Source organism: Artemia franciscana, chromosome 16 (assembly GCF_032884065.1).
Source record: "Artemia franciscana chromosome 16, ASM3288406v1, whole genome shotgun sequence".
Classification (NCBI taxonomy): Eukaryota; Metazoa; Arthropoda; class Branchiopoda; order Anostraca; family Artemiidae; genus Artemia; species Artemia franciscana.
This window is the reverse complement of record NC_088878.1, coordinates 27,800,611-27,826,363: the sequence shown is the minus strand read 5'-3', so window position 1 is coordinate 27,826,363 and position 25,753 is coordinate 27,800,611. Positions and strand designations below refer to the sequence as shown.

Here is a 25,753-nt window from a genome sequence, read left to right as displayed (position 1 = left end):
GCTTGGCAATATCTTTCCAGAGTATGTTTTTGGCCCTGGATTCATTTCAGAAAATTTCAATTAGCTAACCTAACCCCTTTGCAAGACAGCAACAAGTAGCTAGACTAGAACTTGTCACAAGCAACTTGGAATCAAATTAGGTGCTGTCAAGCTTGAACAGAAGTCCCTAATCTGGATCCTTGATTTTCTATATATGCAATCTCAATGTGTTCAGTTATTTGATGACTTTGGTAGCTATATTCTTTCTTTGTCTAAGTATGCTTTGAGTAGAGATCCCTAGGGAAGTGTTTTTGGTTCTACACTTTTTAATTTCTTTATCAATGACACTCCTTCCTCTATCAGCAGTAAACTAATGCTCTATGCTGACAACCTAAAGTTAATTGGACCAGGCTTGTGCTGTTAAGATTGTGCCCTTCTACAAATCAACTTGGACTGCTTGGTCAATGGGCTGAGTCTTGGCTTCTGAAATTTAGTGTTGTCAAGCACCATGTTGCTCAAAATGAACCCTTTTTGCTCTTATTTCTATCAAATCCCCCACTTTCCTCTGTAAATACTGAGCAACATCTTGGAATCACTGTTGATAATGAATCAAAATTCAACACTCATGCTAAGAAGTATGTTGCTGGTGCTAGTTCAACCTGATTAAGTATACTCTTCCCACTCATTCCCCTTAAGTCATCAGCCTTCTGTATAAGAGATTTGTGCATCCTAAGCTTGAATTTGGAATGTCTCTAGCCTCCCAGTATTTAAAAAAAAGACATAAAAGTGTTGGAAGATGTGCAGAGACATGCCACCAGTGAAGGAATCTAATTATACTACCTTTATTTGTTTGGTATGTTTTCTTCTGAAGCTGCCAAGCATTTGTAAGTGATATCTGGCATGTGGGAACTTTCCTACCCTACAAGACTAGCAAAGCTGAAACCACCAACATTTGTATGCAATAGAAATAGAGATGATGCCATTTTAACCTCTAAAGTTAATGGGGGGTAATACACTCCCAGGGTTGTTTCCCACTGTTGGTCCTAACTGAAAAACTAGAGTCCATGAGTTGAAACTTGTTAAGCAGCCTACAATACCCAGAGTCTGTGCTCAATTCTTTTACTCTAGAATCATCAACAGTTGGAATAAACTGTTACTGCTAAATCTGTGGTCACCTTCAAATAAAGACTGGATGCTGAGTGGTCCTCCAGAAAGTGTAAACTCAACTTGGAAGCTATGGACCATCATAGTGACCTGACCATAAAGAATCCTGAATCCAACTCAAATTGTCAACTTTGGAGCTCTTCAAGGAGAAATCCTTAGATTGCTCCAAGCTGCAATTTAATGTAATAAACATACTAAATTTTTGCGATTTTCCAAATTTCATAATTGCTTTACTCAGAAGTTCAATTTTATGCCCTTTACAGCATTGGTGTAATTTAGTGAAAATCCTGGGGGGGGGGAGCTGGAGAAAATTTCGTCAAATCAAGTCCCCCCTGTCACATAGCAAATTACACTCCTGCTTTACAGATCCTCAAAGACAATATGTTTTTCTCTTCTATTTGGCTGTATAAAAGGATTTAAAACAATAATTCTTACTTCATTATATGCAGAATAATTACACTTAAGATATTTCAGTTATAGCTCTACTATACTCTATCCCCCCCCTCATTTGCAAATATAAAGCCTAAATTATATATTTCTGAAATGGTTTCTGTTATCACTCTTGTCACAATCAATTCAATTTATGGGTAAACCAGTTTCAACAAAAGTGATGCTATAAGCAGTATATTGGCTGTATTGAAAGTGAGGAAAAAGGGAATCATCTTTAAGGTCTGTAAAGGGCTCAAAATTGAATTTGTGACTAACAACTATTTTTAAAGAGTATAAAAAAGGCATTCAGTGATATATTCACCTTATTTGCAGGTCAATAATATAAACTGTTGCAAATCTACCAAAATACTCATCAATCCTTAAGGCAAACCAATAAACTCTACTCTCCCACCCCTCCCCCTATATGCATAAAATTTTATATACACTGCTATGAAGAAGCAGTCAATTTGAAGAAGAAACTTCATTGCTTAGCCTATATAGCCTACAATTTGAGATCTAAGCTTGACCATTAGCAGATGGAGTGCAGGGTGTAATTTGCTTTGGGACAGGGGATGGGAACTGTCTCCCAATCCCTCCCCCTACTGAAATTTAGCATCTTCAAATAGATAGGCCAACATAATTCAAGCATCCATAGAAATGGATTGGTTTTCTTTATTATACCTTTGCCTTTATGGTGCTATATAGTCCATTTTTCACCTTAATTTTATTTGACTTAAGAAATTTTATTCTAACCACTGGTGGGGTGAGGGATTGAGATCATAGGTACATCTTGTGGAATGATGTAAATAAGTATTTTTTCAGAACTTTATAGTAAGAATACAAATACAGTACTACTATCCTTTTTTCAATCAATCTAGTCATATGTCATAGGTTCTTTTTTCAGTCTCAACAGAATGAAATGAAGTTTCACCTGAGTAATCTGGAATAGACTGTGGTAAAAAGCATATTGTTGTTGTGGATAAACCATTATAATTTTAAAAAATGGAAGACAATGAAAAGAAACATGATAATATTATTAATAGAAACATCCTGTATAGGCTATTATGAAGTAAATATTTACCTTAAATCACATCTTCTACCAATTAAGGTTGAAGAACCTGTAGATGTCACCAGGTAGCCTACTATTGACTTGATATTCATGTCACAGTTCATGAGTAGATCATCACTATTTACATATATACAGGACAGTTTGGTTTCATTGTTAGGTGTCACCAGATGTTTTTTTCTGGCAAGATGTGTTTGAGGGTAAAAGGTGTGGGTGGTACCTCGTAGACCTGGCTGGATTATACTGGTTTGTCCCACTGCTCTTTCCATGACTTGCTGCTTCAATCATTGTTGACACCAATTTTGAAGTTGTCAACTGATCTGGCCAACATGATAGATTTGTTGAGTGAATTTCACAATAGAACAACATGATTGGAGAAAAAAGTGAATTTCTCATTCTTTCTGCTAGATTTTTGATGTACTTTTTTGAAGTTTTCTTGTGTTCTGGTGTATTCACTGTGAGTGAAATTGGGTTTAATGGTGTTACTAGTCTTAGATGCAAGGATGACATCTCCTTTCTCTCTACATTAGGTTAGGCTAGGCAGGTCAAGCTTTTCTAGTTGTTGCTTGGAGATTTGCTGTTTGACAAAAGGCAGCTTGGTTGCTCTATGCTGGACCTTTTCAAGTTTGCCCATGTCACAATTAAACTGTGGGTCGGCAATCAACGTGCCAAATTCAAGATGGGGACAAACAAGGGCTGTTTGAAGCTTTTTGATAACTCTTGATTGGCAACTTGTCACTGAATGCTTGATCAAATCAAGAACCTTATTTGTCTTAGTTGCTTGGTTCCTACAGTTCAAGTTCAAGTTCCTTTTATTACCAATATCCATCCATTTATAAACAAAAAATATCCCAAAGGGCTCAATGGCCCGTTATTTGGGAAAAAAACAACAAAACAAAACATAAATAACTATTAATTACATTCACACTTAAAATATATTTAGAGTCTACTCACCCATCCTCACCCGAGTACAACCGGTCTCCGCACCACCTACTTACAAAAAAAAAAAAAAAAAAATGTATATACATCAAGGATCCAACACTCACACCACCCAGATCTAAATAAATAAATTCAATCTAAATAATTAAATAAATAAATTAAATCTTGATAACTAAACAATATAAATAACTGATCAATATTATAATTTAATTTATTTTTTTTTTATTAAAAAATTCTTCAACCGTTTCTTGAAGGATCCTATGGTACAGGACTGTCGAATCCCAACAGGAATGGAATTCCAGGCACGTCCGACAGCAACTATCAGACCAAAGTCCGAGTGCACTGCAGGGGTGGATGGCACTAGCACATCATCCTTGTTTCTAGTTTCATAAGGACTGACATTTCGAACAATTTCAAAAAGCCCAGAAAAACTTGATGGAAGGTCTCCACAGAAATACTGAAACGCAATGAAAGAGAGGTGTAATGTATGAATATCTTTAATCTTCAGAAGTTCAACAGAAATATGGGTTGTAGACTGAAGAACTTTTGCTGCTTTCAGTTGGAGATTATGTAAAGGTGTAAGTACAGATGGAAATGTTGACATCCACACTGACGAGCAGTAGCATAAATAAGGGTAAATAAGACAGAAATATAATAGACGAAGGATAGAAAGGAAAGACTCGCTTCAGCTTTCGAATGATTCCAAGGCCTCGAGAAACCTTTAATCTCATTGACTCAGTATGCCGTTTGAAAGTTAGATTTTCATCCAGAAGTATCCCAAGGAATCGAATAAACCGGTCAGCTGGGCGGGATATGGATCCCTAATATAAGAAGAAACGATTTTTTTACATTCAAAGCTAACAAATTTGCATCAAACCAACGATATATATTTTCTGCCATCAATTGTAGCTTGAGGATAAGAGATGATTCATCAGGTGCTGCACCCCCCAGGGTGGTGTCGTCGGCGAATGCAAAGAGTTCTTCATGTTGACCAGGCGTATCCAAGGCTTCAACCACAGCATCTCCTTTCTGGCACAAATGACAACAGAATTCAGATCTGTAAAACTGTGACTGTAAAATTTAAGCTTATCATCAATTATTACCCAAGATTATGGTCTTCCTTGGCATTCTGAATGGGCATTTTGTCACCTGTAGAGTCAACAATGCGATGACTATGGCATGGATTGTTTGGACCAAAATGCTGGAGTTTGCATTTGCATGGGTTGAACTCCATTGTCCAGGCTGTTGCCCATAGACAGAGGTTGTTGAGATCTTGCAGAAAAGAGCAATTCTCTGTTGAGGCTGCTGGACCAAAGAGTTTGTAATCGTAAGCATACAGTTCTAAGCCATTTTCAAAGATTCATAAGCTAGTATTAGATATGTTTTGATAGACATGCATTTCCTGAAGCCATGCTGATCACCAAAAAGAAGGCCATCCTTGGTCACATGCAACATGTGACCAAGTTTTATGTCTGTAACAGACACATAAAACAACACAATAAAATGAATAAATAGTGCCTATTAATTAAATTTAAAGGTAAATACATACAAATTATCAAACAAAAGAATGACAAGGACATGGTTGCAAATAAGCATCTTCTCCTGTCTTTGATTCTGGCTTTTATAAACCATCAGAATATTGTTTCTATCAGTCATGTCAATCTAATAAAATTTAGGGAGGAGGACGAAATGTATTTTAGAAAACCTTGCATTGGCAATTTTTTTAAAATAAAAATTTGTTATTAATATACCAAAAAGGTATTTTCAGTGAAAAGTTTTCGAAGAAAGGTATTTTTTGCAGTCTGGGGGGGGGGGCAACAGACTTAATAATCTTCAGATAGTTCTTTTTTTGTAATTTCAAGCATGTATTGTATTTCCTGAAATTTATCCTCAGCTATTGTTTGGTCAGTGCCAACTTTTTTTTATATTTCCATCATTAAATAGGTCCAAGAATTTCTCTTATCAGGCTTTCATAGTTCAGAAGACTCAGACTTCTTTTTGTTTTACTGACCAGCAGGAACAATTGAGGGGATGGGCACCAAAGAAAATTCAGTTGATAATGGGGGGGGGGCTGTAGAGTTGATGACAGGAGTGTGCTCTGGTGTAGCACTCTTCATTGGTCATTTTCTTGATCAGCTGATAGGGGCTTAATATTCCTAGAGTTGTAACAGTTCTTTTTACTTTGTGTTCTAAAGTAGATTTATCAATGTATTTTTATTACTGTCATTGTTATTCTTATCTTAAAATGGGTAATTAATTTTTTGAATATTTGTTTCTCTAAAAAACGAAGCAATAAGCCACAAAATATCAATTTTTGCCCAAAGAGGGTCACAGTGTCAGAAAAGGGAAATTCTGAGATAGCTAATCCCTTCTTCATGGTCGAAGACCTTAGCCAAAGGCTTTGAGCCACTCTTTTTGAAATAGAGGAAATACTTCCTTTTCACTGTAGCCAGTTATCATCAATTAAAAACTAGAGACTTGTGAGGGTTCTATCTGGCTTGAATTGTTAGCATTCTGTAACAGTAATAACAATAGCGGCAATAAAAATAGTGTTCTAAAGGTAATTTCAGAAGTTTTGAGAAAGATTATTGCAATTACTAAAAGTTCGCAAATAAAATTTGCACTTAATGAGCAACTTAGTTTTTCGCTTACAATGGTGTGAAATGTGTCAGAGTGAGTGCACCAGAAATTATTGTTAATAGTCTACATGCTTCTTCAAACATTGTTCTTACCGTTCAAATTTTCTGCTCCTGTTGTTCAAGTGTGGAGTTAAAATCGCAGAAAAACGCTTGACATTCATAAATCTTTGGACTCTTTTTATCAAGAGTAGAAACTATGACGTTGCTCCGATTCGAAGCTTCAGAAAGAAATCTATTCAACTGCACGAAACCCTTCAACTATCATATAATTTTCTGTGGACGGGGAATATAAAGAGAGACGTATTATTTGGTCCCTATTTTAAGTAGTTCCAGGGGATTACTTTATGCTGGTCAGTTGTAAGGAGATGGAATCTAAACCATCTATGAGCTCATGGTCGGATAGTCATTTTAAATTTACTCATTTTAACTCCAGCTCTTTAAATGCAATTGATGATTTCCTTTGTTATTAACGGGGATTTTTTTTTAACAAGTTCTGTTTCTCAGTTCAAAACTATTCAAAAATCACACTTACTGTTATTTTTTTTCTCCATCATATTTTACTGTAAACCCGTCATTGCTGCCACTTTCTGTTATTTATATTGTTGTCTGAACCACAGCTTAGATATCAATATACAGTTAGGAAAACTATCTTGCCCATGAGAAGCTTTTGATACAGAGCTCTGTACTTGGTGCCTCCTCCAAGCCCGCGCTCCGACGCATAGATCGTACTACAACGTCATAGGCGGGAACGCAATTTTGTTTTGTTGCATACACAGCTTAGATACCAATATTGATTATCTAAGCTGTGCTGCCAGTTTCCTGACTCCAGCCGCCAGCATCGCTACCGCGCACTGTGTCCCAAAAATAAATTGAGTTTTCATAACTGTATTGGTACCTAAGCTGTGGTCTGAACGCTCCTTTGTCATCCCGGGTAGGATCAGCAGCACAGACAAAAAGTTCAAGATACAGATGACATGTGCCCCATCCTAGAAAAAGGGTCGGATGTCCTGGTGTTTTTAGGCTGTATATGATGACGTTCTCGCTTGCTAGAAGTCTGAGAAGCTGAGGATAGACGCGTACCAAATTGGTTGGTACCCCAAAAATATTTCAATTGATCGTCTGTATTACTTAAGTTTTGTCTGTGACAAGCACTACTCGTCCTTATTTATTAGCGGTTAAATACCATATGTGAAAAGGCAGTTAGTTCATGAATTCTTGCAGGGGTGGATCTAGAGCAAAATCTTGGGGGGGGGGGCAATGTGACAAGGTTGTCAATGAGCATAATCTTGGGGGTAGGGCAAATATTGACAAAGGTGCCAACAATTGACCAAATTGACAAATTTACCGTAAAAAAAGAGTTAAAAAGAAAAAACAGGGAAAGAGGGTGTCAGAAAAAATCTTGGAGGTCCCCTGGATCTGCCAGTGAATTCTAGTCGACACATTTTAAATCTTTAACTAAGTAAAATCTTGAAATTAATATTTCTAACCTTTATCGTTTTCGCCACTCGGCTCTTATGATGGATTGGGTGCAACAATTTCAAGCAATTACCTGCGGTGTTCATTTTTTCCATTTTTTTTTTTTTTTTTTTTTTTTTTTTTTTTTTTTTTTTTTTTTTTTTTTTTTTTTTAGTTTTATGAAATAAGTTTCAGTTCCAATTCAGTCAGCGTTTTGCCGAAACTTCTCGAAATGAGTTTGACCCTGTTTGACCCAAACAGAGTCAACCCTGTTTGGGTGTGTTCTCCTTAAAGGAAATGGGAACTTCTTGGGAGGGTGTAAAGAGGAAGGCTTTAAATAGATTAGGTTGGAGGAGGAGCGTGCGTAGCTGTGTTGGCCTCAGGCGGCTTGGTGCTGCAGTGAGTTATTAGTAGTAGTAGTAGTAGTAGTAGTAGTAGTAGTGATTAAAAATATTCCTCTGATAATTCTATATAATAATTATTTAAATCATCTTTAGAAAATATTAATTGGGAATAAAACAAGGAAATATATTTCGTACTCAGCTACATATTATTTATTAGAAAAATTGTTACAACATTAATAATTAAAAAAAAGTCTTGATTGAGATTTTGTAAGTTCATGGGCATATATCTCGATAAATTTAGGCAATGCTCATTACATATGTTGAATTATAATAAGATAACGCTCGGATCCGGTTTCCGGAGTGGTGTTTAACTTTTGACACTATGTTAAGAAACCACAGTTACTCTTTGTATCTTAATGTTAAGCTTATACCAGGATGATCCTGTGTGACAATACGGTAACCATCTACACTGAGACTTTTATCTTTCTCTTTGGCTATCAGGGGAGTATTCGTGGGGAAGGGAGTGACCGCCGTCCCTTTGGTGTTGGGGCAGTTGAACTTCATGCAGTTTTCATTTATAAGATTCTTACCAGCAAAAAAGGAAGCTCAGACGCATTCAAAGTTGCGCATTCTAATGTCTACACACCTCAGTTACTTTTTTGTGTGTGTTTTGTTAAGCTAGTAAGAGGATTGTATTGTGTAACTTTTCGGTAACCCATCTACACTGAAACTTTTACGGCTCTCTATGGCTATCAGTGAAGGGTTCTTGGGAAGGGAGTGTGGTTAGTTACCTTTCCGTTGTTGTTGGGGCTGTTAAAATTCATACAGTTCCACCTGGAACCCCCTCCCCCACGACAAATTCCTCCCTTGAAAATTCTCTTCAAATCTAAAATTTAGCAGCCATAGGGAAATTAAGACAAACAAAGTGAATGAAGAAAATCGTTTGATTGTGCATCAGCTATTATGAAGGAGGTAGGGGTGTTGTTCGGGGGAGGTAAGGGGGATAATTACCCCCCTAAAATTTTGGGGAACAAAATATTATACAACCCATGCTCCTTTACTTTCTGGATATGAACCTCTCTTGATTTTGCCCCAATAAATTGCTGGAGATTTGCCCGTGGAAAAATAGATAGTGGGTCAGAAATTGGCCTCGAATCCCTCTTGATTCTCGGGAGGATTTCTAATCTACGCCTTTTTTATTGACGCAGGAGGGAGGGGTAATAGTGCCCCTCATATTGCGACAGTCTCTTACTATGTAGCATAAAATATTGTATTCACATGTTTACCGGCAAAGAGTGGAAAGGACGAGGTGGGGCAACAATAGCTTTGCCATGGGAGTTTCTTGAGGGGGGTGTTGTTTGTGTGGCTAGTCCTATCAGGAGCTTTGTTTTCAGCGATCTAAAACAGTAATATACATAATTATTATATAATATAGTATTATTGCTTCAGCCACGTAGAAGAATAAAAGTAAGGCGGAATTTCAACCCATGTGAACCGTTATACCCCTCTCCGTCGACCCGAAATTTTGTAGTAGATATACTATTGAGAATTTATTCAGCAAAACTGCAATTCATCCAAAAAAATTTGACGAATGTTTCAAACTGTGTCCTGAATTTTGTCCTAAATAAGAACGACTGCTGAAGTACAATGGTTGTTGAATTAGGGATGATATAAAAAACTTTTGAGTAACGAGTAAGATGTAGAGGAGGGAGCAGCCTCTCATATACGGAATAATTTTTGTTTTCTCTAGGTTTTGATGTCGCTCCTTACTTTTAGCTGAAAAAGCTCTTTTTAATTGTTCGTATAGGGTTTATATTTTTTTTCTTTTTTTTTGGAAACTCGGTACTGAGTTATCATAGCAGGGTTAGACTATGGTTAAAGAGATTAATTTTGCTTATTACTTGAAATAAGGAGTTATGTTCATTTTACATTTTCTTGATTCTAACTTAGAGTCTGACTTCATGTTATTGAAATTCAAGGGCGTAGCTCCAGAATTTTTATGGGGGAGGGCAAGAGGATTCCATAACGGAATAGGGGCATGGGTTATTAAATAATTTTTTCTCCAAATTACTGGGGGGAGGCAACTGCCCCCCCCCCTCGAATAATTATATATATATATATATATATATATATATATATATATATATATATATATATATATATATATATATATATATATATATATATCTATATAATTCCTTCTTTCTTCATTATTTTTATTTGTCAAACTTTTGCTGCTTAACCTAAAGTCTGGGTGGGGATATTCCACGTTGTTGGGGGGATTTTCTGCGTGGAGGAAGATTCTCCGTAGGAGGGGGAAATATCCGCGGGAGAGATTCTAGGGTGAATGTACCTAGCACTCTCAACTTACAATATAAATTTTAATGTCTTTTAAACATACCTTATTCTGTAATCTTTTTTATAGGCTTTGGTCGCACCTGCTGCATTCAGTGATAGTTATGAAGCAAAGCTAGAAAGAGATAAATGTGATTATTCTAGAAGGATAAATCTCGACGAAGCCAGGTCTGGAAGAGGCAAGTTTTTTTTTCTTTCTTTTTCTTGTCCAATATTAGCTCCCAAACAAACTGGCTAATTTGTAACATCAATTGAAAGTCAACTAGTTGTCATGAATACCGAATAAGTGTGCTCATTAGCACTCATTAGAGTGGTCGTCTCATTTAACGCTAGATTAAATACTTGAAATATTATTTTTCAAAATAAAAACACAGAAATTTTCCTATCTAATAGGCTATAAGAAAAAAAAACCGTTCATTTACAAGCATGTTAACTACACAGCTGATATAATAGGGAATAAGGAAGAATTACCAGGAGTGCACCAAATTTATTCCCCCTCTATCGATCACACTGGTCTAGGTCCTGTGTATTTAGCCCCCTCCCCACCTCTATCTTGCATATCGTCTGCATTGTGTTTTCAGGTATGCAATATTATATCTGTTATTCTATTGCAACTGTAAAAGGGGTCTAAGAGGGTGTTGTGACAATATAACCCCCCAAATCTCAATAATAAACTACATGTTATCTAAGACGAGGGTCGCTCTATTAAGTTGCTGCTCTATTAAGTATAGAGTGTTGCTCTATTAAGTTGCTGCTTTATTAAGTATAGAGTGTTGCTCTATTAAGTTGCTGCTCTATTAAGTATAGTGTTGCTCTATTAAGTTGCTGCTCTATTAAGTATAGAGTGTTGCTCTATTAAGTTGCTGCTTTATTAAGTATAGAGTGTTGCTCTATTAAGTTGCTGCTCTATTAAGTATAGAGTGTTGCTCTATTAAGTTGCTGCTCTATTAAGTATAGAGTGTTGCTCTATTAAGTATAGAGTGTTGCTCTATTAAGTTGTCAGTGCTGTAACGTCTATCTATTAAGTTGTATTTAATTTATTGTGCTTAGTTTTTTTTTGATATTTTTATTCGTTACTCTCTTTATCTTGAAGTTGTATATTTACAAAAGATTGGTCTTCTCGATTTTCTTGCATGCTTATTATCTGCTGTTTAAAGGAAATATTTATATCCATTTTATAATGTGATCATTTTTGCACAATGGGGGGAGGATGAGGGATACAGAAAATTGATTTTCTGAGTTTTTTTCGGAAAATCACTTCCGAAAAAAGTAAAAATATGGCATATAAGCCCATTTTTCATGCCCCCCCCCCTCCCAGAATATTAATTTTATCTATATATCCACCATATTGGTCCGGAGCCATGGTCACTTATGAACGTAATAGTATATATGTCTTTTATTTGACCAGTCTAATTAAAAAACAAAAAGGACAGTTTATGTTTGTTTTTGTTTATTTATAATACTCCGTACTTTGTGTTCTTTATACTTTTAGGGGTAATACAGTTCATTCATTCATTATCCTGAAACATAAGTTTCAGTTAACTTATGATTTATCTTTTTATGTTCCTTGTTAAAGGAAAGTTGAATGTTCCTAATCCAAACTGTTAATTTTTTTCCTTCAATTTTTTTCAAACATAGGCTGTATCTTTCTTTCAACAGTATTGTTATCATTTTGGTCAATTTTTAGTTTTTTAGGTTAGTGTTTTTTTTTCTTTGAAGGTCACAAAGCATATTTATGTGTATAAAAAACACGTGTCTTATGGCTGTGTCTTTAAACAGCTAAACTATTCAAGCTAGGAAAAGGAAATCTGAAGAATGTAATGACATCCTTTTAGGTTCTTAGAGCAAAGCTAGCGGAGGTTGATGCTCACAGGCTTTTGACTATCTCCTGTTTTTTATATATACGCGAGCGGAGGGAGGTGACGTAAATCCTAGGAAGCGAGCTTTTTGCTATAAAAAGAGCTGACTCTTTTACTTGCAGCGTAGTTCTAGAGTAGACTTCTAAAGAGAAAAAACGTATTGCTTAAACAGCTCATACTATATAGCTAACATTCCTACTCTCTTATACAGTTGTTGGTGTTATTACTGTTTTAACCCTTCTGCTCATCTTGTTTTTCATTAAATAATGTAAATATAATTTATTAATAGCAATTTTTTATCGGTAGTCTTGGCGTGAATTAGTATTTTTAACCCCTAAAAACTGAAAGACAAATTAAAAGGACATGCAATTAAAAAGGAAACAATTAGATGTGGGGGTTTCAGGAAAAATCTTCGTTAACGTTAAATCACAGAAAACCAGATTTTATTTGTAAAAAAAATGTTCTGATTAAAAGCATTTTGTATTTTTACCGGTTTAAATTTTCATACAGAAGAACCAATCAGATTTCAGGTTCTTTTTACTGGGTCAAAACTTAGGAGCATCAACGGGCAAAAACTGAGGGAGAATTTTCGAAAATTATTATTATAAAGAGGGATTTGTTATTAACAAATTTAATTAATTAAATTATAGTTACATTAAATTGAATTTATTGAAAAAAGACAAAGCAAGAAATATATCACCGAATACCAAAATCAACGATAAATTGCACATAAAAATAACAAATACTTTAACATATTCTCCCCCGTAAGGCTCTATGGCCAGGAAAAAACAGGGGAGAAACATAACTAAAAACAAATTAATTCATCAAACATTCTTAAGATCGCAAATTCACATCGCCAAACAATACCCCCCCTCCTCCCAAAAAAAACTCCAAGCTAGGCAAGGCAGTAATACATGATTCCACTCACAAATAAAGTAATGAACCAATCCATCAACTCATCAGAGAACCGGGAAAAAATCATTTGCAAGAAAAATCCCTAGCATACTTTTTGAAGATACCAACTGAGTGGCAGCTTAAACTAAAGACTACTTATATTGTTATTATTATTAAATTATTAATTATTATTAAATTTAAATTAAATTATTAATCAATTGGTATAGTTATCTAATAAGTAATTAAATTAATAAACTAATTGTAAATTAATAAACTAATCGTTAAACTGTCAGTTGAATATTCAAATTAAATAATCTAAAGTCGTTAAATAGTAAAGTGGGGCGAATTATTAATAAGGAGGGGGGTATTGTGATAATTTTAATTTTTTATTTTCACTGGTTTAAAATTTCGTACAAAAGAACAAATTAGGTTTTGCGTTCTTTTTACTGATTCAGAATTTGAGATAGCAACGCTGGGTAAAAACGAGGGGAATCATTTGAATTATTTTTCTGACATATGCTTAATCAATAGTGTTATTGGGTTGCGAAGGTGCGTCAAAGGAATAACGGTTTTAACCATTTACGGTTAACCGGTTTAATGGTTTTAACGTGTAACAGCAAACATGGATAAAGAAATCAGAGAACTGAAATGTTCTTTAATGGTCAAGATTAAATATGGCAAAATAATTACCTTTCTAATTTAAATTAATGATCTTAAGTTAATTTAAATCGGAATTTTCCTTATAGCTCCCAGAAAAGTTCGCATCTACACCGATGGAATATATGATTTATTCCATTTTGGACACGCTAAAGAGTTTCTTCAAGCAAAAACTCTTTTTCCAAATGCGTATCTCATTGTTGGTAGTAAGTATGGACTAAATGTTTATATAAGAATATAGAACGACACCCATGGTTGTATAAGGTTCAGTTTTTTTAATAGTAGGGGTAGAGTTTTTTTTTAAAGAGGTAGGGGTCCTGGTTATTGAAAAAAAAAATGCATTTTTACTAAAAAATAGTCGGGTCCGACTTCGTTGAGTTTTCCACAAATTTCACTGGTGACATTTTTCCTTGCCCGATATCGTTCTTCACATAGGGAAAACTGGATGAATTTCAAACCACGATTTTTTTAGGGTAACGATGGTGGAAAGCTTGAAAAAAGAGAGGAAAAGTAATACCAAGGCAATATTTAGGGGTGGAGTTGGGGAGGTTTGAATCCCCCCTGAAATGTTTGCCTAACTCGTAAAACCGTAATAAAAATACAGTTTCATGCCTTATAAAAAATTGTTACCCCCCCCCCCCCAAAAAAAAAAAACGCATGCTAATCCCCCTAAACAGAAATCCTGGATATGGCCTTGAGTAGTAAGACTTTGATGTTGGTCTAAAATGCTTTTTTTGAAGCCTCGGGTCTCTCCTCCATCATTAGAGGTATATTCCTTTAAAATTTCAGCCGTCTAAGTAGCTGGGAACAATTAATCTATGAGTGATTATTTCGATCTCTTGGTACATTTTTGAAGAAGTATTTTTAATTTTCCTATTCCACAGTATGCGAATAGAAATGTCAGCTTCTTCTTTTTACGGCAATGCGATACCTTAAAAATGATTTTGGGAGTCCCGGAGTCGGTTGACCGTCTCAAAGAGAAAAGTTCCATTAGCGAATTCTCCCAGAGGAAAAGCTATCATCAAAAGCTTTCGAGAGTTTTGGAGTTTGACAGTGAAATAAGACTGAAAAGATAGTGAAATATTAATTTGGTGTTGTCGGCGAGGATGTCAACCAAGGTAGGTGGTACCACAGGGAACTCCCAAAGCGACCAAATTATTCAAATGGTAATTCTATTTCTATTAGACAGTTTGGAAATTTGAAGGTAATGCCCTTTCCTGAACTCCGAAAAGAAAATTTTGCTCCATTTAATCGAAAAAAACAAAATTCACATTTTCTGGTGATGTAAGTTCCCTTAAAACTGAATATCTCTATCTCTGGCACAAAACAGGAGAAGTTTTTCTAAGTCTTGGTTTTTCTAAGACTTCTCGGAAAGTATTTTTTCTACTGTTTATTCGGATCTCTTATCCAAGCTCTTCAAGCTATGATAAGACCACCCTATCAATTTTAAGTAGTTGGGCCACACAAACTGAAAAGTTTATAATGGACGAGATAATGATCATTTAATTTATCGTATTGCCTTAAGAAGGGGCTAATTTGCTATGGGCAGGGGGTGATCAACTGCCCCATCTAGATCCAATTCACCTCCCCCCAGACCTCAGTTTGCCCCCACACCCGCTGAAATTTTGTTTCAGCAAAAAATGTTGTCAAAGTTAAGATAAGCCTGCCTAATTCAAGTATCTAGAGAAACAGGTCAGTTTTCTTTAGTATATCTTTGCCTTTATGGTAATATATGACTCCTTTTTCAGTTTTCAGTGTCTTTTTCACAAAATTGACTCCAATGTTGTCCCTCTCCCCAGTATTTTGACAAAATTGCGCCACTGGTCTTATGCTTTATTTAATTTTGTTGCAGAATAGAAAATTGTAACTTCCCTGTTCTTTGTTGTTGTAAATTTGTTGTAGTCAATAGTGCGCCAATAGTACACAGAAGCAGTTAATTTCTTTTTGAGAGGAGGGGTTGGCATTGGAAAAACACGGTGATTAAGGCCTTATCCAGGGGAGTTTGGGGGGTTTGCCCCCTCGAAATAACTGTCTTATTCGTAGAATTGACCCCCCCCCCCTAAATATTTGTCTGATTTGCCAAAAGAAAGTAAAATGTATGCAAACTATTTTTTTATGTGTTTTTTATTTATTTTGTAACTATAAAATAATTATCCTGAACAAATAAAGCGATTGGAGAATATGTGAAATTGTATTGAAAGTTAAATTATTCTTACTGTTATAGCGACAAGAAAAATTCGTGTTTACGCTGACGGCATCTATGATTTGTTTCATCAAGGACACGCCAGACAACTTCTTCAAGCAAAAAATGTTTTCCCCAATGTGTACCTGATAGTTGGAAGTAAGTAGGCACCGGGTAGTGTGGGACAATAAATGCAGGTGGATTTCCCCATTTCGTTTTTTTCTTTCTTTAATCTTTTTAATGCACATGCATTTGAATATTACTTTTTTTTATGTTTAGCCCTCAATAGACGCACTAATTGGTGTCTGTGTGTGTGAGGGGGTGTATTTTTCCCCTATGTTTTGCATCGCTTTAGATTTGACAAATACTTTTTCTTATTTCATTGAGAAAGTCATAATTTTTACCTCCTAAAGTTTTGAAAACTCCTTTTTTTGTATCGTCATTAAAAAAGATAAAAAAAATCTCTTCCTTGCTACATTTTTGTTAATTGGCACCCCTGCCTTTATACATATTGTTTTTTTTAATTAGAGTGTTTAATATCTATTTTCTCATCATGTAAACGTTCGCGGGCTTAAAATATATCGAAGCTTTTGCATTTTGAATATATTAAGATAGTGCCTTTATTGTATAAAGATAGATAAAAGGGAACACTATTAGAAACGGACAAAAATAAGATAATAAAAACTGTTTTTTTCCAAGCGAAAGTAAAGAGTAACACTAAAACTTAAAACAATCATAAACAATTCTATGCATTAGGGAGGAGGCAGTTGCTCCCCAGTAATTTGGATAAAAACTATTATTTAGCCCACGCCCCTTGACTCTCCGGGTGTGGACCCCTCTTTCCCCCCATAAAAATGATAGAGCTATGCTCCTGGGAGGGGTGCTTCCTCCTCAGCCCCTGCTATTTAAGCTAAAGTCGGACTTTTTATCCCAATCCTTTAAGAACGACTGCTCAAACACAAGAGCCGTTGAATTAGTATGAAAATCCTAAAAAGAATTTTAAGAAATATAAAACTCTAGCACAAAGAGCAGGGGATTGAGGAGGAGACAATCCTCCTCTTGCGCGAAAAAGTCCTAAAAAAGATAGATGCGGAACTTCACATTTTCTTTCAAATATTAGGAAATTTAAAGCTTCATCTTTTGTTATTTTAAGGAGAATATAACGCGAATAAAATTTAATCGCAAATTTGATCTTTCAGTCGCGGATAAATTTTTATTGCTTTGAATGAAGATTTATCTCGGATAAATTTTGGAAAGCAGAATGGAGCAGTTAAATTACTTTGATTTGCTGATAGGTTAACCCATTTCAAACTTGACCTGACGTAATAGTCGGTCGTATGCATAATCTATTACTCACTTTTGAATTACTTAAAGTTAGGTTTCGCTATGTCCGTAATTTTCTATGTTAAGTGGTTAAGCTATGTTACGTTAAGTATAAGCTATTACGCTTAAAACAAGTCCTTTCACACTATCCAAGTCCTTCAAAACCATTGAGATCATTGTTTAAATCATCACAATCATCGAAGACAAACTATTCAAAGTTAAAAATGTGGAATTAAAATGAAGATTCAAGGTCTGATGAAGTGTTAGGCTATCCAGGAAAAGATCATTAATTTATTTTCCATATTTATTAATTATTCGTCAAGAAACTTCATTCTGTTAGAAATATTTTGACTTTTTCATAACTTAAATTTATCTTGGTTAATGTAAAGTTCTGTGTTGAAATTGGGTCTACTTAGCGCTGCCTAAATTATGAACAAAATTGCTTTTTAAATTTACATACCATAACGTCTTAAGTTGTCCTAGTGTGAAAGTAGCATAAGGGACAGAAATCATAAAGCAGAGAAATGTGACATTCACAGAAGCAAGTTTTCATTAGCTTTGGTAGCGGTGTTTAGGGAACCCGCGTGGAAGACAGTCTAGTATTTTCTCTTCCAGAAATCGGAAAAAAATACGGGGTTATCTGTCTAATTAATTTTGGCATTAGAAAAGCTAACGCCGGAAGCATTCTTATCTTGATAGCATAATGTTTAACGGCTTTTTTTGTCTTTATAACAAGTCGTTAGCTTGGTAATTTTTGCTGAGAGATCGACTTAAGGACACTGGAACCAAACATTCAAATTCTGTTTAGTAAAGATACGGAGATTGAATTGAATAACTATTCTAAATAATCGGTTTTGTGGTTTGAAAACCCTAAAGCTTTTTATTTTTAATGCCAATTTAGTGTTTTAGTCCTAAATTTAGTGTTTAGTCCTAAAAACGACCCATGGATATCAATTAAACCTTTATAGTCCACCGCTCTACCAACTGAGCTATCGAGAGATAATATTTCAATATTATTAAAATGTTTTTGAACTAGAATATCTATAATATGCTTAATGGAATTGATTGATGATCAGTGAAACTATAAACCATTCTCTTTTAAAGAGAAAGGTTTTCACTGGTTTCCCGTGATGAAAATTGATTGTAGTAATTCCTAAGTGTTGTCAATAGGCCCCTCCTACATTCCAAAAATACCTGTTTTCGGTATTTTCACTGAAAATCCTCTCTGGTGAAGTTGAGGAGCTCCTTGCTATCTTTGAAGCAGTTAAGCTAGGTGAATTAAACTTTCTGGAATGAATTGAGGTTTCAACGTATATTTAATAAAATAGTTACCAAGCTGCTATCATGACTCTTCCCTTATTTTTTGGGCTCAGAATTGCATATATAACATGTCTATGCTAATTTAAGATTTTTTAAAAAGTATCAACTTTAACTTGGAGTTTTCAGTGTTTTAGTTCTGAATAAGTTGAAATTAAAACGAGCTTCAATCATTTAATCAAATAATCAAAATGTGCTTTATCGGTTGCATACAAAACAGAAAAATTAGTTGTAAAAAATGCTGTGACTTTGAAACCTTTTGCTCTTGTACTGGCTTTTTGTTTCTTACAAAAGAACCAATCAGATTTTAGAAGGGCGGGGTCACTTGTCTTTAAAGAAATTGCTTTCCTCGCTAGTGTACATTCGTCCTTCAGCATTACTTAGTCGGTTTTTAAAAAGGCGGGGCTGTTTTTCTATCTAGAGATAGGGGACGATATAATTGGAAAACGTCACAAATATAACGTGTAGAATTAAAGGAAGTTTAGAGAGTAACAGCGCTGCCAACACGGTACAATTGTACCGTTTTGGTATGATTTAGAGATTCTAATGCAATACAGTACATTTAGACATTTTCTGGTACAATCTAAAATTTTGGTACTTTCGGTACATTTATAAAAAAAATAATGCTGGCATAAAACGTCCCAGTTTAAAATTTGAAGTTGCGCTAGCTTAAAAAAAATAATTCAAATTTAATGTACCAGCTTAAATTTATTCGTCTTAAGTAAATATGGCCGTTTTTTTTCTAAATCGCTACGTTGGTCCAGTCTCTAACTGTTTCCCTCAACTCGCCGACTTTTCTTTTGTTTACTTTTGTCACACATACAAATTGCCACAAAAATAATGCTGGCATAAAACGTCCCAGCTTAAAATTTAAAGCTGTGCTAGCTTAAAAAAATAATTCAAATTTAATGTACCAGCTTAAATTTATTCGTCTTAAGTAAATATGGCCTTTTTTTGAAAATCGCTACGTCGATCCAGTCTCTAACTGTTTCCTTCAACTCACCGACTTTTTTGTTTTGTTTACTATTGTCACACAAATTTTCACAAAAATGATGCTGGCATCCAGCTTAAAATTTAAAGCTGTACTAGCTTAAAAATTCATTCAAATTTAATATACCAGCTTAGATTTATTCGTATTTAATAGATATGGCTTTAGATAATTTGATCTTTTTAACTGATTTTTCTCAACTTACTGATTTTTTTATTTTATTTGTGTCTTTATAACTCGTATCAATTTGATATTTGCGTTATGTAAAGTACAGTCCGTTTTATATCCCTCTTTTTAACATAGATTCTAGAAAAAAAAAATTCTAATTTTTAGTCTATTTTGAAAGCGAGTTTCTTAATTTTTTTTTGAAATTTAGAAGTGTTGACACTAACGTACGATCCTCATTTCATGTGTTAGACAGCGCCTTTTGTATAATTCATGCCAGTTAACATCATTATTCTAATGGACAAGAAATTGAACTTTATACTTGTGTCAGACCATAATTATCACATGGTATCATTGAAAAAAGAGAAAGTGTGTCACTCAGTCAAAGAAAAAAAGATATCTGTTTACTTTAACACTTGTTTTTTTTAATAGATGCAAAATTCTAAATAACAATGTGTTTTTTTTATATAAGTATCGGATAATTATAAAGGAACTGCCTAAATACCACTCCAAGAGCGAAAAAAACTCATTAAAAAAAAAGAAAAAAAACATCAAACAAGACTGCGGCCAGTAGTCTACTTCTCTACTTTCTCTACTGGCTGCCGTCTCGTTTGATGTTTTTTTTTTTCGTTGAGTTTTTCCTCTCTTTGTTGTTTGTTGTTATGGCTGGCCAGTTCGGCTTGAGAAATTCCATAAGCCCTATAAATTATTCCACAGTGGAAACAAATAGAAATAGTGACAATGGATATAAATTGCTGCCCTTGATTTTACTTTACTAGCATTATGCCAAAAGAGGGACCCCCCCCCCCCGCCTCTCGTAAAAGTTGAAAATGTAATCTAAAGATTTGCTGTATTTCATTATTTGATCCTCCTCCACAGTGCAGGAAACTGGTCAAACTCGTTTCCAAACAAATTATACATTAATGAATTGTCAATATATTATTCTTTTTTTTTAGTATTGAATCTTGTTTAGGGGAATTTTTGGAAATAATTCTCTTTTTTTTACATTTTTTGTAAGTTAATTATTTGAAGTTGAAGATGATATAGCGTTTTGCCTCTCAAATCTAATGAAATAATAATGTTTGGGTTGATCAGTTTGGCGTCGGGGATAAACTCAAGGACTTACTTCAGCAAAGACTTACCAAAGAGTATGAGTAGGTTAAAGGAGAGGTAACTGGCGAAAAAAATTACTAACGTCATCTTGCGTTTTACATTTCTTGGTATTTTTGTTTCGTGTAATAGCTAGGAAAAAATATTTTGATTGGTGTAATCGGTAAAATTAGTTAGATAATAATTGCCTGATCTCTTTTCTGAAAGAATCACGATTACATAGCTTGGAAAAATGCCAAGAGACACTAAACGGTTAATGGCCTTTTTTCTCGACACTAGTGTTAGTTTTCACTGTTTTAAATTACCCATGCTCTTTGGGACTTCTTTAAAAGATATGAAAAATATCAGTTATAAAATTCTCATAGAAAAAGTAAGTATTTTTATTTTTCAAAAAGACATGCATTAACGGATCTTGGAGTTTAGACCCGATAGGAAGAAGTAAAAGACTTATATTTTTACTTATATTACTTATATTTAATTTGATGAATTAAATATATTGAATTGATTATATTTAATTGAATTAAATATATATTACTTATATTACATATATTTAGTTATATTACTTGAATTACTAGTAATTAGTTATATTTTTCAAAATATAAGATCGTTGATCAAAATTGGCCCCCCTCTCTATTTTGTATTTTCCATAGAGTTAGCTCCATTTTGTGTATTCTCTGGATAATTTTCAGTTCGACAATAAATATCACATAGTTTCTTTTGATTTAAAGCACCTGAATTGCTCTTAAACTCAATTGCATCTTGCAATAAGAAGTGAATATTTCATGGTTGCCAGATTAGTTTAAAGAAATTGACCTAAACAGTTGAGAAACTTTAAGAATATATTTTGCTAGGTTACTGAAGTGAAAAAGAAAACACCATTTCAGGTACATCATTAATACTGGACCATTATTCAAAAATTAGCAGAATCACTTATAATTAAAAAGATATAAATTTAGTCTTATTTTAAAATACATCTAGATGTAAGTTATCACATATTTACATGTACCGAAATTCTCAGACTGTCAGACAAATTTTAAATCGTCGAGTAATTTTTAAAAAAGCTATAATTGAAGTACCAGCAGATTATTACGAGTGTAGCTGCTGATTTACTGGTATAGAATCAATTACTATTTTTAAACGAGTAAATATGGTTGTCGTTTCCCCTTATTCTATTTTTTCGTTTATGCTGCTTTTCCTTTCAAGGCCTTAATTTTGTTTTTTTGTTTTTTTGTTTTCCAGTGTGTAATAATGATAGTAACATTCAAAAAAAAAGATTAATAGTGATGAATTGAATATAAAAGGTTTGAAGCAGTGAGTCACTGTTCTTGCCTTCATGAGGTTGTTAAAAATAAATGAAAAGAGAAAATTAAAAGTAATTGAAAAAAGTAATTAAAAACATATAGTTTTAGCTTAATTTGTTAACCGCATACATTGCTGCTGATTTACGGGTATAGAGCTAATTATTGTTTTTAAACGAATAAATATACTTAATTTTTCTCTCTTATTCTCTATGTTTTTTACTTTTCTATTGTTTTCTCTCTCAAGGCTTTAAAAATTTCTCTTTTTTCTTTGTGTGTTTTTTTTTTAGTTTGTAATGATGACCTAACGCATTCAAAAAAAGGCTTAACAGTAATGAATGAAGATGAGAGGTATGAAGCAGTGAGGCACTGTAGATATGTTGATGAGATTGTTAAAGATGCACCCTGGTCGTTAGACGAGGAATACCTCAGAAAGCACAAGGTAAATGGTTCAGTTGATTGTATTGGTTAGGGTCATTAATAGTTTTTACTAATTAGTGATTAATGGTTTAGTAATTGTGTTCATTAATTAAGGTTTTGATTAATTAATTATACCTTATCTATTTGCAGACACTTTTAATCAATTGAAAATATATCTTTATTAAATAAAGTTAATTCATATACTTCAAAAATAAACAATCAAGGCTATTAATCGGTAAAGTAAATAAATAAGTAATTAATAGTTAAGGCTAATTAGCTAGGGTAATGCTCTCGCACTATGAAAGTCGAATCTAAAAGGTATCCGTGATTTATTTTGTTGCTGATCAGTCAGAGCAAAAAAAAATAAATAAATAAATAAGGACATGCGGATTTTTTCTAAAAAATAATAATAAAATCTTCATTAAAACGGTCTTAAAATAAGCTGTTTCTTCTTAAAACTGATTTTAATCTCTATTTCCTGATACCAATCAATGTTGTTATATCTTTGTTTTCTCATATACAAGCTATTGTCCTAAAACTTAACCCAATCTATATTGTTATTTACACCGAATGAGGTCTTAGCTTATTTTTACACTGATTCAACAGTCAGCTAGTTATTGCCACGAGCCGAAGAAATTCCACAGTCTTAACTTAGTTCGTTTTTATACCGAATAAAGAATCGACTTGTTTATGTACTGAGGACTTGGCACATCTTTGCGTCCCTGGGAGACTTAGTTTATTTGTACACCGAATAAGGACTAAACTTCGTCCATGAGGACTTGGCTCATCTTTGTACACCTTTGGAACTTAGTATGCTAGTAAATTGAATAAGAACTCGACTTGCTAATGCACTGAGGACTTGGCTCATCTTTATTCCAGTGGGAGACTTAGTTCGTTTGTTCCCCGATTAAGGACTCGACTTGTTTATCCTTGAGAATTTGGCTCATCTTTTTACACCTTTGGAACTTAGTATGTTAGTAAACTGAATAAGAGCTCGACTTGCTAATGCACTGAGGACTTGGCTCATCTTTATACCCGTGGGAGACTTAGTTCGTTTGTTCACCGATTAAGGACTCAACTTGTTTATCCTTGAGGACTTGGCTCATCTTTTTACACCTTTGGAACTTAGTGCGTTTGTAAATCGAGTAAGAACTCAACTTGTTTGTGCACTGAGGACTTGACTCATCTTTGCACTCTTGGGAGACTTATTTCGTTTTTACACCGAATAAAGGACTCAACTTGTTTGGCGATGAGGACTTGGCTCACTTTTGTAAACTTTCCAAACTTAGTTTATTATTAAAGTCAATAAGAACTCTACTTGCTTGTGCACCGAGGACTTGGCTCATCTTTGCACCCGTTGGAGACTTAGTTCGTTTATACACCGAGTAAGGACTCGACTAGTCTGTTTGTGAGGACTTGGCCCATCTCTGTACACCTTCAGAACTTTTTTTTTTGTAGACTGAATAAGGACTCACAAAGTTTGTGCACAGATGACTTGGCTCATCTTTGCACCGATGGGAGACTTAGTTCGTTTATACATCGAACAAGGACTCTACTTGTTTATCCTTGAGGACTTAGCTCATCTTTTTACAACTTTTGGAACTTGGTTTGTTAGTAAACATAATAAGAACTCGACTTGTTTGTGCACTGAAGACTCGACTCATCTTTGTACCCGTGGAAGACTTAGTTCACTTGTTCACCGAATAAGGACTCGACTTGTTTATCCTTGAGTACTTGGCTCACCTTTGTACACCTTCGGAACTTGGTTTGTTAGTAAACTGAATAAGAACTCGACTTGTTCGTGCACTGAGGAGTTGGCTCATCTTCGCATCCATGGGAGACATAGTTCGATTTACACCGACTAAGGACTCGACTTTTTTTGTTCGTGAGGACTTGGCCCATCTTTGTACACCTTTGGAAATTTGTGTTTTTGTAAAGGTGAATAAGAACTCAACTTGTTTGTGCACTGAGGACTTGGCTTATCTTTGCGCCCGAGGGAGACTTAGTTTATTTTTTACCGAATAAGGACTCGATTTGTTTGTCCATGAAAAGTTGGCTCATCTGTGTAAACCTTCTCAACTTAGTTTGTTATTAAACTCAATAAGAACTCTACTTTTTTTGCACTGAGGAATTGACTCATCTTTGCACCCTTGGGATACTTAGTTTGTTTTTACACCGAATAAGGACTGGACTTGTTTGTCTATGAGGACTTGGCTCTTCTTTGCATCCGTACGAGACTTAGTTCGTTTTTACACCGAATAAGGACTCGAATTGTTTGTCCGTGAAAACATGACTCATCTTTGTACACCTTTGGAACTTAGTTTGTTAGTAAACCGAATAAGAACTTGGTTTGTTTTTGCACTGAGGACTTGGCTCATCTTTGCACCCATGGGAGACTTAGTTCGTTTGTACACCAAATAAGAACTCGTCATGTTTGTCCATGAGGACTTTGCACATCTTTGTAAACCTTCGGAACTTAGTATGTTAGTAAACTGGACTAGAACTCGACTTGTTTCTGCACTCAGGACTTGGCTCATCTTTGCACCCCTGGGAGACTTAGTTCGTTTGTACACCGAATAAGGACTCGACTTGTTTGTTCGTGAGGACTCGGCTCATCCTTGTACATTTTGAAATTTAGTTTGTTAGTAAACTGAACAAGTACTCGACTTGTTTGTGCACTGAGGTCTTGGCTCATCTTTGCACCCGTGGGAGACTTAGTTCACTTGTACACCGAATAAGGACTCGACTTGTTTGTCCGTGAGGACGTTGCTCATCTTTTTACACATTTGGAACTTACTTTGTTCGTAAATCGAACAAGAAATTGACCTGTTTGTGCACGAGGACTTGTTCTGTCTGTACACCCCTGGGGGAATTTGTTCATTTGTACACCAGTTAGGACCAGAGTTGTTTATATACTGAGGACTTGGCTCTTCATTGCGCCCCTTGAAGAACTAGTTCGTTTTGTACCGAAACGGAACTTATTTACCCCATATTTGGACCTCACTTGCTTTCGCAGTAAATCAAGATCTAGGTCGTTATCACATTGAATCATTTTGACCCATTTTGGAATCTAGTCATGAATTAACTCGTTTTTCCACCGAGTCAACCCACATCTTGGAGCCATCTCATTTTCACATTGAAATTGAAAATCCTACATAATCCTGATTTAA

General features: G+C 34.7%; 1 protein-coding gene across 8 annotated transcripts in view; it reads left to right on the top strand.

Annotated features, from left to right (window-relative positions):
- The window catches only part of LOC136037308 (choline-phosphate cytidylyltransferase B-like), a 40,008-nt gene that overhangs the window by 2,686 nt on the left and 11,569 nt on the right, over window positions 1-25,753 (top strand). For 2 of the 8 annotated variants that reach the window (XM_065719960.1, XM_065719959.1), the window contains exons 2-5: window positions 10,441-10,549; window positions 13,870-13,986; window positions 16,005-16,121; window positions 22,454-22,605. In XM_065719960.1, the coding sequence (XP_065576032.1) occupies window positions 10,441-10,549; window positions 13,870-13,986; window positions 16,005-16,121; window positions 22,454-22,605 (495 nt within the window). Of the gene's footprint in view, window positions 1-8,406; window positions 8,472-10,440; window positions 10,550-13,869; window positions 13,987-16,004; window positions 16,122-22,453; window positions 22,606-25,753 lie in introns of those variants that run through there. The other 6 variants (XM_065719965.1, XM_065719963.1, XM_065719966.1 and 3 more) reach the window with 4 other exon arrangements.